Source organism: Bos taurus, chromosome 8 (genome assembly GCF_002263795.3).
Source record: "Bos taurus isolate L1 Dominette 01449 registration number 42190680 breed Hereford chromosome 8, ARS-UCD2.0, whole genome shotgun sequence".
NCBI lineage: Eukaryota > Metazoa > Chordata > Mammalia > Artiodactyla > Bovidae > Bos > Bos taurus.
Window position 1 is genome coordinate 106,238,229 of NC_037335.1, and position 16,114 is coordinate 106,254,342.

Genomic DNA, 16,114 nt, shown 5'->3' on the forward strand with positions numbered 1-16,114 from the left:
AAAAGAAGAAAAAAAACAAAAACAAAAAAAAACAAACAAAAAAAAACAAGGTCAAAAAATTATAAAATATATATATATGAAGTTTGCTGAAGAAGAAAAAAATAGGGTCTTTTTTTTTTGCAAAGTAATAGGTTATAAAAGTGAAAATTAAAGGAACAATAGAGGACTTAAAATTTTTTTTTTTAATTAAAAAAAAAAAAGAAAGAAAGAATGATCGTAAAAATAATAAAAATATATCTAGGACTTTTTTTTTTTTTGTGGGTGTTGTGGGTTCAGTTCATTTTTGGCTAGTTCCTTGGTCAGATTTATATTTCTCAAGATCTATAGGCCCCTTCCTATGTAGTCCGTAGTAACCACAGGGTTTTGATCTATTGCCTGTAGCTTCCAAGGCATTTCCCTCTGTTATATCTTCTTCTGTTTGCTAGTCTCTTCAGTATCTGGTTTCCGCCCTGACACAAAGGGCACGGTGGAGGACACTTTTTTTTTTTTTTTTTTAGGCTTACTTGTTCAGTCGCGCTGTGGGGAGGGAGGGAGGGATGCTGTAAACAAATAACACTGGCGTGGGCTCGCAGTGCCTCAGCCACCCTGGGTCTGCCCCCGCTCACGGCGCGTGTAGCCTCCCTGTCCACACTACTCGGACTCTAGGTTGTTCCGCCGGGAACAATCCGAGGCTGGCCCTGGGCTGCAGCACCTCCCAGGTCCAAGCCGCTCAGGTTCAGGCACTCGGGTAGTCCTCAGAGGCGCAGACTCAGTAGGGCCTGCGTTTTGTGCTCTTCCCAGGTCCGAGCAGCTCAGGTGATGAGGTGTTTGGCGAGCGCCAATGCTGCGACTTATCGCCTCCCCGCCACTCGGTTATCTGGGTGTAAAACCGGCGCACCTTCTCAGGCAGATGTTGACCGTCCAGACCCCCAAGAAGTTTTAGTTAGCAAAGAAGCCTGCTTACAGTTTTATAGATAATGTCTGTCTGGGGCTGCGATTGCCCCCTTCCAGCTCTGGCTGCCTGTCACCGGAGGGGGAAGATCTGCAGCCGGCTATCTCTGTTCAGTCCTTTGTTCCGTGCGCGGGCCTGGCAGTCTTAGGTTAGGGCTGGCTTTTCGCGTGGTAGATATCCCACAGTCTGGTTTGCTAGCCCAAATTATTTCGCTCAGATAGCGCTCAGGGTATTCAGGCCAGATTCTTACTCTCAGTGATGCAGCCCTCGCCGCGCCTCCCTGCCCAGTCCCGGCTTGCTAATGGCGGATGCAGGCGTCTGCTCTGCTTTCCGCTGGGGGAGTTACCGTAGGGCTCGCAATCTACGAGTTTTAATTGTTTATTTATTTTTTCTCCCTGTTATGTTGCCCTCTGTGCTTCCAAAGCTCGGCACAGATTCGGCAGTGAGAAGGCTTCCTGGTGTTTGGAAACTTCTCTCTTTTTAAGATTCCCTTCCCAGGACGGAACTCCGTCCCTCCCTCTTTTGTCTCTTTTTTTTTGTTTTTAATATTTTTTCCTACCTCCTTTCGAAGAGTTGGGTTGCTTTTCTGGGTGCCTGATGTCCTCTGCCGGCATTCAGAAGTTGTTTTGTGGAATTTACTCAACGTTTAAATGCTCTTTTGATGAATTTGTGGGGGAGAAAGTGTTCTCCCCGTCCTACTCCTCCGCCATCTTCCCCCTGCCTTTTCTAAAACCAGCTTGAACATCTAGACGTTCACGGTTCACGTATTGCTGAAGCCTGGCTTGGAGAATTTTGAGCATTACTTTACTATCAAGTGAGATGAGTGCAATTGTGCGATAGTTTGAGCATTCTTTGGCATTGCCTTTCTTTGGGATTGGAATGAAAACTGACCTTTTCCAGCCACTGCTGAGTTTTCCAAATTTGCTGGCATATTGAGTGCAGCACTTTCACAGCATCATCTTTCAGGATTTGAAATAGCTCAACTGGAATTCCATCACCTCCATTAGCTTTGTTCGTAGTGATGCTTTCTAAGGCCCATTTGACTTCATATTCCAGGATGTCTGGGTCTAGCTGAGTGATCACACCATCATCATAATCTGGGTCATGAAGATGTTTTTTGTACAGTTCTTCTGTGTATTCTTGCCACCTCTTCTTAATATCTTTTGCTTCTGTTAGGTCCATACCATTTCTGTCCTTTATCGAGCCCATCTTTGCATGAAATGTTCCCTTGGTATCTCTAATTTTCTTGAAGAGATCTCTAGTCTTTCCCATTCTGTTTCCCTCTATTTTGTTGCATTGATCACTGAGGAAGGCTTTCTTATCTCTCCTTGATATTCTTTGGAACTCTGCATTCAAATGGGAATATCTTTCCTTTTCTCCTTTGTTTTTGCTTCTATTCTTTTCACAGCTATTTGTAAGTCCTCCCCAGACAGCCATTTTGCTTTTTTGCATTTCTTTTCCATGGGGATGGTCTTGATCCCTGTCTGCTGTACAATGTCACAAACCTCCTTTCATAGTTCATCAGGTACTCTATCTATCAGATCTAGTCCCTTAAATCTATTTCTCACTTCCACTGTATAATCATAAGGGATTTGATTTAGGTCATACCTGAATGGTCTACTGGTTTTCCCTACTTTCTTCAATTTAAGTCTGAATTTGGCCATAAGGAGTTCATGATCCGAGCCACAGTCAGCTCCCGGTCTTGTTTTTGCTGACTGTATAGAGCTTCTCCATCTTTGGCTGCAAAGAATATAATCAATCTGATTTCAGTGATGACCATCTGATGATGTCCATGTGTAGAGTCTTCTCTTGTGTTGTTGGAAGAGGGTGTTTGCTATGACCAGTGTATTCTCTTGGCAAAACTCTTTTAGCCTTTGCCCTGCTTCATTCTGTATTCCAAGGCCAAATTTGCCTGTTACTCCAGGTGTTTCTTGCCTTCCTACGTTTGCATTCCAGTCCCCTATAATGAAAAGGACATCTTTTTTGGGTGTTAGTTCTAAAAGGTCTTGTAGGTCTTCATAGAACCATTCAAGTTCAGCTTCTTCAGCATTACTGGTTGGGGCATAGACTTGGATTACTGTGATATTGAATGGTTTGCCTTGGAAACGAACAGAGATCATTCTGTCACTTTTGAGATTGCACCCAAGTACTGCATTTCGGACTCTTGTTGACCATGATGGCCACTCCATTTCTTCTAAGGGATTCCTGCCCACAGTAGTAGATATAATGGTCATCTGAGTTAAATTCACCCATTCCAGTCCATTTTAGTTCACTGATTCCTAGAATGTCAACGTTCACTCTTGCCATCTCCTGTTTGACCACTTCCAATTTGCCTTGATTCATGGACTTGACATTCCAGGTTCCTATGCAATATTGCTCTTTACAGTATTGGACCTTGCTTCTATCACCAGTCACATCTACAACTTGGTATTGTTTTTGCTTTGGCTCCATCCCTTCATTCTTTCTGGAGTTATTTCTCCACTGATCTCCAGTAGTATATTGGGTACCTACCGACCTGGGGAGTTCCCCTTTCAGTATCCTATCATTTTGCCTTTTCATACTGTTCATGGGGTTCTCAAGGCAAGAATACTGAAGTGGTTTGCCATTCCCTTCTCCAGTGGACTACATTTTTTGTTCACTGCTATGTCCCCAGTGCCTAGAAAACTGTCCAACTACTCAATATGTGTCAGTCAAAAGAATGAATAAAGGAATCTACTTGAAGCTCTCCATACATTATCTCATTTAATCCCAACAACAGAGTTGTGGGTTAGACAATATTTTCATGCTCTAGTATTCAGAGAGAGGAAGTGTCTTGCTAAAAAATGGCCAGTTAGCTTGGACCTGATAGCCAACATTTCCCCTTTTAAGGTAAAAAAAAAAAAAAAAAGTTCTGGGGATCTAGTGTACAGAATACTCAACAATACCGTTGTATCTTGAAAACTCCTGAGTGAGTAGATCTTAAATGTTATCACCATATACACACAAAGAAGGTAAGAATGTGAGGTGGTAGAGGCGTTAAGGAACCTTATTATGGTAATCATTTTGCCCTATATATATGGATTAAATCATCACATTTTACACCTAAAACTTAAACAACTTTATGTGCCAATTATATTTCAATAAAGATGAAAAAATGATAAAGAACACCCAGCAAGGAAGAGGTAGATAGGATCTGAGCTCAGGGCTGTCTGGTGACATGCAGACTCTTTGCTTTGCTGAAATTGGATTAGGCATTTTCTGTGGTCCTTTCTGAGATGCTGTGGTTTTACCAGAATCTGCTTCCCTGTCAGCCAATGACAGCACGTAGTTTATCCACCAATGGGACTTATGGACACTTTGCATAAAGCCCCTCGTCAACGACTCAGAAGCCATGATTCTTCAGACGGAAGGAGTGCAGACCCTTTGCACCCCATACCTTCTCCGCCCCCCAGCCCTGCCTATGGCTTACCGGTTTCTGGGTCGCAGAGCTGCTCACAGGCATCTGTGGTCCTCTGTCCGCAGAGGTCCCTCACCCACGGGGAGGTCGCATTGATCTGGTAATACAGGGACAGCTTGGCTGGGTTTAACCAGTCAGAGATGTCCAGGTAGCTCCCTTCACTCACCACAAAGCTGCTCCCTGTAGGGGGACAGAGAGAAAGACAGCTACTTTCTGCGTGATTTTCGGACACAAGTGTCTTGCTGCTGATGTACAGGGCAGGAAAGGAGACAGGTACATACAGCCACTCCCCTCACCACAGGTCCTCTGTTGTCGCAGATCTACACACCTTCACAGAGCATTTACAGTGTGCAAGTTATGGTGTGAGCAACAGACGGAGACAGATAAGTCAGACATGAGAGACAGTTCTGCCGAGTGCTTGGGAGTCAGGCCCTCAAGACTGACAGAGACCTGAGTTCAAATCCCAGATCCGCCATTACCAGCCCTAGACTCTGGGGAAGCCGCTCACTCCCTCTGGGTCTTGGCCACATTGTCTGTAAATGTGAATACTAACAGAACCCACCCCGGTGTTGTGAAAATGAAATAAATTAACGTGGATAAAGTGCTTAGCCAGTGCCTGATTTGTCCTAGGAAAGAATGATTGAGTGCATTAAGTTCCCTGCATACAAACAAGTTCTGTTCCCAGAGCACACTCGTAAGCCCAGTTTGTTCATAAGTCCAACAGGGTGAGCCTTGTACCCAACTTTTACAGATGATGACATTCACGTGAACTAACTGATATGACTGGACATGTGAACGCACGTTCGCATCTTTGAAAGTTCGCAACTTGAAGGTTCGTTTGTTGAAGACTTACTGTATTAAAATTTAAAATACAAAAAGTTTTTGTTTCTGTCATCCATGCATCCCTCTTGAAACAGGTCACTAATAGTCCACAGGGGATAAGCAGATGACATCCATGGGAAATACTGGCTGAGTGTAAGGGAAATGGCATGGTGGCCCCCTGGCTTAGGTTGTTTTATTTTATTGTATGAGGGATAGAGAACGAGGGTGAGAGAGAAAAGGATGATTCAAAAGATCTGTAGCACCTCCAAAACAAAAAGCACCACCCACGCAATGGAAAATTCGTTAATGCTGGGAAACAATAAGGAAAGGTGGAGCTTGGGGTGAGCTGGGTGCTGCGGGCTCCATTCACAGGGAGCACCTGCAGCCCAGCTCCAGCCAGCTCAGGTCAAATGTGTCCAAAGGTAAGTGGTGCTAGGTTTTCATGAGAAGAGGCAGAAAATTCAGATTTTTGCTGTGATCAACCAGTTTGAAAATGATGGTTGAAATTTGTTCTTTAAAGCTTATGTAGGCCAAACAAAAGACTCTAACTTGGCAATCTAGGCTCCAAAATTGCTCCTTTTTAACATGCATATACACAGACACATATATACAGACAGCCATATGTGGATTAACACACACATATACACACGCATATGTGTGTGTGCATGCTCAATTGCTCAGTCGTGTTTGACTCTTTGGAACCCTATGGACTGTAGCCCTCCAGGCTCCTCTGTCCATGGGATTCTCCAGACAAGAATACTGGAATGGGTTGCCATTTCCTTCTCCAGGGGATCTTCCCAAATCAGGGACTGAATGCACGTCTCTTGCATCTCCTGCACTGGCAGGCAGCTTCTTCATCACTAGCACCACCTGGGAAACCCACATACACGTGAACTACATACATATTTCCTTTGGGGTCCTGTAACAGAAGTCCACTGAAGGTGATGGCACATTAGTCATACCCAGTGAGAGTATATATGTAGCAATACAGTGAAAGTGGAATTTCATGGGGGGAAAGAGGGATAAAAATAGTTCAAATAGGATCACAAATAGGCTTCACAAAGCTGGACACAGAACCACAAAGTGGTTCTAGATTTATGGCAGACCTAGAGACCTCAGCAGGAGGAGATTTTAAATTGTTTCAAAATTAGCATGACTCAGCTTCTCTCCCTGCATTGCCTTCTCTCTATATCACTATCAAGTGAAAAAAAAATCTTTCATGAATGCAACTTAAATTTTCCAAAGAAGGACTCAGTTAATAGACATCCTGCGGATTTGGCAGCAACCTGTCAGGTCACATCAGACCCTGCCAGCTAACCAATGGTCAGGCTCATCTTGGCTCTGGTACCCAGCTGTGGGCCAATGAAGTGAGCAGAGAGCGAGGACCACTTCAGATACTACTTGGCTGCCAGGAGCTAAGATACTCTGAAAAGGACGCAAGCATGGCAGGCAATGTTATCTTCTCTAATTCACACATGCGGTATGATTTATATCATCATACAGAAAGAGTTTCTAAATAAAAGCACAGTGGACAACATGGTTTTGGTGAGAATGAAGTGACTCTGTGTGAAAAGCACAAGGAGTAGATGGCATCAGGCTCAGAGATAAGGGAATGACCACATTTGAAGTTAGCCTTCAAATCCTTGGCAGCTAAAGGGAATAAAAAAAAAAATAAAGAACAAGAAGAAGAAGTCTGCTGGATTCCATATTTCAAATTTTCTGGCAAGGAATGATATGCAAATCTATCTACAAAGCCATATTTTCCCCTCTGGAACTAAGCCCAAGCAGAAACATGTCACACGGATCCATGTGCAAGGCGCCGAACGTCAGTATCAACTACAGACTTTTCTTTTGAAAAGCACAGTCATGCTGTTTAAATGGATAATTCTTGTATTTATTCTCACTAAAGACTGAGGGATGGATATTGAATTATGTCCCAGGGCTGAGTTTGGCTAATCCCACTAGTTTAGGGAAGTGACACAGCACGGGGATGAAGAGAACAGAGCTGGCAAGACAGGTATTGAGATCTTCAGTCCGCTACCTACTGGTTCTGTAAGCTTGGACAAGAAAACACATCTCCGTCAAAGCCTGAGAAAGAGGTAGATATTGATTTTCCTTTCACAGGGTTAAAAAAAAAAAAAAAGATAAAGATTAAATGAGACAATGCATTTGTCTCGGGTCAGGTTCACCAGAAATCAGACTCAAAGTCAGACAGTGGGATGCAGGAGGTTTTGGGGGGTGTTCTCTTGTAGGGACATGAGCAAAGTGGGATGGGGCAGAGGGAGAAGGGGGATCGCATGCAGTTACAGCCGAGGCCATAGGAAGCACTGGAGCAGAGATGGTCCTTTAGACTTGTAATCCAAATCAAGACAAAGGTGTTAGGTCTTTGTATCTCCAACACTAACCATCATAGGGGCAGAGACATCCCTGGGAAGGGATCAAAGTTCCGGTGAAATAGTCCATTTCAATGGAGGGCATTTCTTCAAGAAAGACTCAGAGTGTTCAACCGTCAACATTTCAGGCAGCTGGAGGAATGAGTGCCCGTGTTCTAATAAGAGATTTGGAAGCAGTGTCACAACATCCACTACAGTATGTGAAGTCCCTGGCACATGGGGAAATCTCAACTTGCTGGAGCTATTTTGACTACTATTTAAATTTCTTCTGATCTTGGAAGCTCTGAAGGCAATAGTGATTAACAGATCTTTTCAAATATGAGAAACATGATTCTCTTCGGAAGTGACTCACCCAAAAGCAAGTTGTCCTCAATGTCTTTAAAAAAGATAATATGTTGGTTTTAATGACAGAAGGGAGTTACTATCCTTTGAACATACTATTGGGTCCAGATCCTGGGATGAGCATTCACTTAATCCTTACAAGAGCCTGGCAGAATAAGTATGGCCACCTTTTACAGATAGGCAACATAAGGTTCAGAGAGACAGATTGATTTAGTCAAATTTGCACAACTAGTAAGTGGCCAAAGTAGAAGCTTAACCCAAGTTTTTCAGCATCCAAAGCTAGGACATGCCCATTACCCCGGATTATCTCGAGAATCGAGGCTGTGGTTGGGTATGAGGCAGAGTTGCCTTCCTTGGTCCTTCTACTCCTCTTTGGGTAGTCTGTACCTCCCCCTTCAGCGTGTCCCTATCGTGGTGAAGGGCTTCCGCTTTCTCTGACACACTGTGACCTCCTGCAGGAAAGAAATCATGACTCATTCATCAGTCCTTATCAATCCAGCCCCCAGTAAAAGATACGGCACATACTAGGAGTTTGGTGAGCATCTGTTGAATGAAATAATGAAATTAAAGTCCCATGCTTGACTAGAGGAAAGTGTAGCTCACTTTATGATGGAATTAGGAAGCAGATATGCTTCTGCCTTGATCCTGAAACTTATTTATTTATTTTTCTCATCCTGTGCGGCTTCTCAGGTGGCTCTAGTGGTAAAGAGCCCATCTTCTGATGCAGGAGACATAAGAGACTCAGGTTCGATCCCTGGGTTGGGAAGACCCCTTGGAGGAGGATATGGCAACCCGCCCCCGCCCAGTATTCTTGCCTGGAGAATCCCATGGACAGAGGAGTCTGGTGGGTTACAGACCATAGTGTCGTACAGAGTCAGACATGAATGTAGCAACTTAGCATGCACGTGTGCACGCACGCATGGGAGTCAGAATGCAAGACTAGCCCTTCAGAGTCTCCCTAATTGCAAACCAAAACTTGAAATCTGCCATCATGGCTTCTGAGCTCTTGTTCACCCAGAGAACTGAACTTCTGCTGTGGATGATGAAAGTAGAGATGCTAGAGGGACTCAGTATGAAGGGGCAAGGATATGCACCAGAGAGCAGCCACCCAGAGAGTGAGAGAAAGTGACTGAGAAGTCTAATCAAGGTGTAAACCATGTCCATTCATCCAACACTCATTAAACCGCTCTGAGTAAGAAATAGACATAAAGATTCAAAGACAGACTGACTCCAGCAATAAAACTGTGGAATAACAAGGGAGATCAAATGTATGCAGTGGGTGCTCAGTGGCTCAGTCGTGTCTGACTCTTTGTGACCCCATGGACTATAGCCTGCCAGGCTCTGCTGTCCATGGGATTCTCCAAGCAAGAATACTGGAGTGGGTAGCCATCCCTTTCTCCAGGGGATCTTCCCAAATCAGGGATTAAATCCGGGTCTCCTTCATTGCAGGTGGATTCTTTACCATCTGAGCCACCAGGGAAGCCCAATGTATGCAGAGGTAGATACAATACATCCTCCATAAGGAGACCCCGGTTTGATTGCTGGGTCAGAAAGACCCATTGGAGAAGGGATAGGCTACCCACTCCAGTATTCTTGGGCTTCCCTTGTGGCTCAGCTGGTAAAGAATCTGCCTCCAATGTGGGAGATCTGGGTTTGATCCCTGGAGAAGGGAAAGGCTACCCACTCCAGTTTTCTGGCCTGGATAATTCCATGGACTATATAGTCCATGGGGTTGCAAAGACTTGGACACGACTGAGTGACTATCACTTTCATTTCCCACAAAAACATCTATATCTGTTTCATTGACTACACTAAAGCCTTTGACTGTGTGAATCACAACAAACTGTAGAAAATTCTTCAAGAGATGGGAATACCAGACCACCTTACCTGCCTCTTGAAAAATCTCTATGCAGGTCAAGAAGCAACAGTTAGAACTGGACATGAAACAATGGCCTGGTTCACAATTGGAAAAGGAGTACATCAAGGCTGTATATTGTCACCCTGCTTATTTAACTTATATGCAGAGTACATCATGAGAAATGTCAGGCTGGATGAATCATAAACTAGAATCAAGGTTGCCAAGAGAAATATCAACAACTTCAGATATGCAGACGATACCAGCCTTATGGCAGAAAGTGAAGAGGAACTAAAAAGCCTGTTGATGAAGGTGAAACAGGAGAGTGAAAAAGTTGACTTAAAACTCAACATTCAAAAAATCTAACATCATGGGATCTTGTCCCATCACTTCATGGCAAGTAAATGGGGAAACAATGGAAACAGAGGTAGATTTTATTTTCTTGGGCTCAAAATCACCACCGATGGTGACTGAAATTAAAAGACACCTACTCCTTGGAAGCAAAGCTGTGACAAACCTAGACAGCGTATTAAAAAGCAGAGACATCACTTTGCTGACAAAGTTCCATCTAGTCAAAACTATGGTTTTTCCAGTAGTCATGTATAGATGTGAGAGTTGGAACATAAAGAAGGCAGAGTGATGAAAAATTGATGCCTTTGAACTGTGGTGCTGGAGAAGACCCTTGAGAGTTCCTTGGCCTGCAAGGAGATCAAACCAGTACACCCTAAAGGAAATCAACCCTGAATATGCATTGGAAGGACTGGTGTTGGAGCTGAATCTCTAATACTTTGGCCACCTGATGCAAAAAGCTGATCTACCGGAAAAGACCCTGATCCTGGGACAAATTGAGGGTAAGAGGAGAAAGGGGCAACAGAGGACAAGATGGTTGGATGGCATCACTGACTTAGTGGACATGATTTTAAGCAAACTCTGGGAGACAGAGAAGGACAGGGAAGCCTGGCATGCTGTAGTCCATGGAGTTGCAAGAATCAGACATGACTTAGTGACTAAACACCAAAAGAGTGCTGTGAGAACTGCCTGAAAGTGATGAGCATGTATATATAAAGTGAAAGTGAAGTCGCTCAGTCATGTCCGACTCTTTGTGACCCCATGGACTGTAGCCTATCACACTCCTCCGTCCATGGGATTTTCCAGGCAAGGGTACTGGAGTGGGTTGCCATTTCCTTCTCCAGAGGATCTTCCCAACCCAGGGATTGAAGCCGAGTCTCTCGCATTGTAGGCAGATGCCTTACCGTCTGGGCCACCAGGGAAGTCAAGTAGATATAAGGCAAAGGTAAAGGGGGAATTGGAGAGGAATTCAAAGTGTAGCTTAAAGACTACACTTCGAAGAAGTGCAATAAAGCTACACTTTTAAGAATGCAATAGAGATCAACAAACTAGACAAAAGTTGAGGTGGAATTTGCTTCTGAAGACTTGTGTTCAGATCCAGCTCAATGCCTCTTAATCTCTTTAATAATTACAAAGTAGCTGACTCAACTAACGGCTGTATATGCTGTCAAAGATTCATTCACTCGTACCTTTGTCCATTTAACAAATAAAGCACCTATTAAGTGTTATTTCCTATCCTTATGCTCTGGATGACCAAAATATGGTGTCCGCCCATGAGAACTTACTGTCCAGGAAGGAAGAGAGGAAGTTCAAGGTGGCAAATCTTATGACAAACTATGTCTTTCAATCCTCCTTTTCTTATCTTCCCATCTAGATTGAGAATTTCTTGAAGACCACGCCTTATATAACTATAGTCACCAGAGTGCTTACAGTGTGGTGGACGTTCTGAAGGTGTGTGTGTGTGTTGGTTGTTAGGGTGTGTGTGTATAGAATGAGGGTGGGCGAATGGAAAGAGTCGTAAGTCACAGAGAAGCAAGCAATTCTCCCTGGGTAAATTCTAGCAGTACTTCGAGAATAAATCCATAGGAAAGGAATAAAAACACCTTTCTCCAGGTGTTTCATACACCTTTAGCTTTCCAATGGACCCCTACTTTATTTTCTTGACTTAGGACCAAAAATATCCCTGTTTGGATGCTCTGAGATTCTTCATGCTCACATCAATTTCCTCAGAGAGCAATGACTCTGAAATGAATCTCTTCCAAAATCTCAACTTCAAAATGTCATGTTTCCTTATTTTTAAATATATACATATTTTTCTCCCCCTGGCTGTAGGAATATACATCATCTAATTAGCCAAATGGATTTTCAGTTCAGCCCAATCGTTTCCTTATCTCGCATCTGAAGCTCAGCATTGCTCAGAGGACTGCACGGGCATGGAGGTCCTTATTAACTCTGATCTTCAATTACATTGATTATAAGCCTGCTCCTGTAATTGTGCAGCATAGATCAGGGGTGAGCCGGGGAGCTCGGGACACTCCGTGGTAGAGTCGGGAGAGCCAGAGGCACATCAGCCCCCAAAGACATAGAAAGCTATGGATGAGAACTAAAAATACCCCGGAAGGAGGTGTCACCAGACAGAACCGCCTGGGCAGCCAGACAGCAGTGCAAACCCCTTTTGTGACACCTCCCATCATGACACAGACCTTCGAAAACCGTGGAGAGAAGATTTGAAAAGAAGGCTCTGGTCATGGTGGACAATGAGGAGCCAAAGAGGGAAGGACTGCATGGCTGAAAGATGGTCTTCACGAATGAAGCTCAGGGAACTCTTTTAGCCTGAAGTGTTCAGCTCTCCCGTCTGTCCCCTCTTTCTTTGGGTGTCATACAATCACAGGTTTCCTTCTCTCTGTTACATCATGTAACTCCACGATGACCCCATCTGACTTGGACCTGGGGGGACTGTCTTTCCAGGCACAGGAAGGAAGATAAATTATGGGGGAGCAGAAATGAGGAGCCCGTCTCACCTTCAGCCCCACAAGATCCCTGAAAAATGCACTCCGTCCTACCTCACCCCTGACGCCCCATCCACAGAACCCCAAGCCAGGCCTGAATGCATTCTGCCACCAGCCTTGGACTGAACACTACTTAAGGGGTGATCACTCTGTAGACGTGAGGTTAAAGACAACAGCTCAAGGGTTTGTGAGAGTGAGCAGAGACCACGTGGTAGCTGGGGGTACTCAGTCTTGGGGAGACAGCAACAGCTCCTCTAGGGTCATGGGGTAGGAGGGTGGAGGTGGTTCTTGTACAGTCATCTCTGAAAAAGGAATCTGCCACAAACTTCAGTGCCTAACCTGAACTTCTCCTGGCCACTCTTGTTCTTTCTGTCATTCTGTTCTCTTCTCCTTGGATCAACTTCAACCTGTTTCTCTGGAATGTCTCTACCTGTCATGGGTTGACTTGAGTCCACCCTGAAATTCCTTAGTTGAAGTTCTAATGTCTAGTGCCTCAGAATGTGACTGTACTTGATGACACGACCTTTTAAGTTGTTTTTTTTTTTTAATTATTATTATTATTGTGGAAAAAGTCACATAAAACATACTATTTTAACCATACTTAACCGGTCAGTTCAGGGGCACCAAGTATATTCACAGTATCATGCACCTCTCATCATCATCCATCTCTGAATTTCTCACCTTCCTAAACTCCCCAGTTTAGCTAATGTCCGCATACACCCCTTCTCACCCCACCCATGTCCAGGGCATCTATCAATGTACTTTCAGACCATGAATTTGACTATTCTAGGCACCTCACATTGTAGTTTAGTTGCTAAGTCGTGTCCAACTCTTTTGCGACCCCATGGACTATAGCCCACCAGGCTCCTCTGGCCATGGGGTTTCCCAGGCAAGAATACCAGAGTGAGTTGCCATTTCCTTCTCCAGGGGATCTTCCTGACCCAGGGGTCAACCCCGAGTCTCCTGCATTGGCAGGCAAATTCTTTACCACTGTCACCAGGGAAGTCAAGGTATCTCATATGGGTGGAATCAAATAGTATTTGTCTGTACCTCATGTCTATTGCAACCCACTCCAGTGTTCTTGCCTGGAGAATCCCAGGGACAGAGGAGCCTAGTGGCCTGCCATCTATGGGGACTCACAGAGTCGGACATGGCTGAAGCAACTTAGCAGCAGCAGCAGCAGCAGCATGTCTATTGTAATGACAGGATCTTTAAAGAGATAATTATGGTTAAAGGAAGTCATGAGGGTGAGCCTACTTTCTATTAAAACTGCAGATGTCCTTCCAAGAAAAAGAGATTAGGATACAAACACCCACAGAAGGAAGACCATGTGAAGACCAGGGAGAAGACAGCCATCAGACAGCCATCGCCAAGCCCAGGAGAGAGGTCCTCAAAAGAAACTGACCCTGACAACACCTTGATCTCGGATGTTAGCCTCCAGAACTGTGAGGAAATAAATGTCTGTTGTTTCAGCCACATCACCTGTGGAACTCTCTTATGTCAGCCAGAGCAAACTGATGTATTACCTCTTTTTTGACAGCGACTTATCTTTTAAGCCTGGCATTTGCTCGATTTAATAACTTTTTATTTTGTGTCATGGGTCCCCATGGATCATTTCTCAGAACAAAATTTTCAAATATATAAAACATAATGCATAGTATTATAGAGGAAACCAATAACTGAAATACAGTTCTATCTGTGGGCCCCGTGGGGGTTCGTGGGGTCCAGGATACAAACCCTCATTTGAGCGAAGCTATTTTCATTCATTCCACAGGTGCCCAGTCTACTGCCTGACCTGGTTCCTAGCACTCCCAACATCACTGGATGGGAGAGGGAACAGCAGCTTGGTTGTGAAAGTGAAAGTCACTCAGTCACATCCAACTCTTTGTGACCCCATGGACTATACAGTCCATGGAATTCTCTAGACCAGAATACTGGAATGGGTAACCTTTCCCTTCTCCAGGGGATCTTTTCAACCCAGGGATCGAACCCAGGTTTCCCGCATTGCAGGCGGATTCTTTACCAGCTGAGCCACAATGGAAGCCCACTATACATAAAATAGGTAAGCATTAGTGACCTAGTATATAGCAGGGAACTGTACGCAACATCTTTTCATGTGTGCATGCTAAGTCGCTTCAGTTGTGCCTGACTCTTTGAGACCCTATGGACTATAGCCCTCCAGGCTCCTTTGTTCGTGGGATTTTCCAGGTAAGAATACTGGAGTGGGTTGTCATGCCCTCCTCTGGGGACGTTCCTGATCCAGGGATCTCTTATGTCTCCTGCATTGGCAGGCAGGTTCTTTACCACTAGCACCACCAGGGATGGCTTCCCTGGTGGCTCAGACAGTAAAGAATCTGCCTGCAATGCGGGACACCTAGGTTCGATCCCTGGGTTGGGAAGATTCCCTGGAGGAGGGCATGGTCACCCACTCCAGTATTCTTGCCTGGAGAATTCCCGTGGACAGAGGAACCTGGTGGGCTACAGTCCATGGGGTCACAAAGAGTCAGACACGACTGAGCAACTGAATACGACACAGCACAGTACCACCTGGGAAGCCCCATTATCTTGCAATAACCTATAATGGAAAATAATCTGAAAAATAATACTAACTGTTCACTTTGCCATACACTTGAAACTAACACAACATTGCAAATTAACGAAGCTTCAATAAAAATTAAATTAAAAAAGAATAAAAGAGTAGATTCCATGGAAATAAGCTGTCATAAGCTAGAGATCCCTCAATGGGAAAATGAAATGTTAATATATTTGTGAAGCCCATGTCATATAAGAGACACTGAAGAATCCATCACTAGATGTCCCAGAAAAGGAAGCATGGATATAGACAGCCCACTGGTATTCTATGTTAGAAAAAGACATACTTCCAAGTAAACTTGTTTCCAAGTGTTGCTCCCTCTCCCCATATAGAGGTCAGGCAATTGTTGTGTTTCTACCACTTTCTGTCTTTCCCACCTCAAATTGTGATCAAAGTCTGGCTAAAACAGATTGCCACAGAATTCCACAGGCTTTTACATATGCCTGCTCTTGCTTCATAGCTGAGTTAGGGGTGTTTGAGTCTGAACAAAAGAGGTTTGAAGTGTTGAAATCTCAAAAAATAATTTCTCTCCCCAGGGATATAACAATTTGGTATCAAGCTAGGCAGCAGGGAAAAATAACAAAGTCATAAAACGCTTCTCGTTTTTCTTTAAGTAACTTAAAATTTTAAAGAATAATTGAGGAGATTAAAAGCAGCTATTTACTTTTAATTTAATAATTCAGTTGTTTTGTGTCCCTTTCTTTTAAAAAAAAAATATCTTCATTAATTCATTGGGAATTTATGCATCAAACCCAATCTTGGTATCAGATTTCTTTTTGATCTAAGATCAGTGCTTCTTGAATGAACCTGATAGACAGTTGCTCAGAAAACTCAAAGATCCTTTAGCTCTGCTTTGCTAATACTGAAAAACTTTCTTCTCTGTC

General features: G+C 44.0%; 1 protein-coding gene across 4 annotated transcripts in view; it reads right to left on the bottom strand.

Moving 5' to 3' along the window:
- ASTN2 (astrotactin 2) overlaps positions 1 to 16,114 on the bottom strand; it is a 1,047,916-nt gene that overhangs the window by 595,566 nt on the left and 436,236 nt on the right. For all 4 annotated transcript variants that reach the window (XM_024996359.2, XM_024996356.2, XM_024996355.2 and 1 more), the window contains one exon: positions 4,380 to 4,547. In XM_024996359.2, coding sequence (XP_024852127.1) covers positions 4,380 to 4,547 — 168 coding nt within the window. The remainder of the gene's footprint in view (positions 1 to 4,379; positions 4,548 to 16,114) is intronic.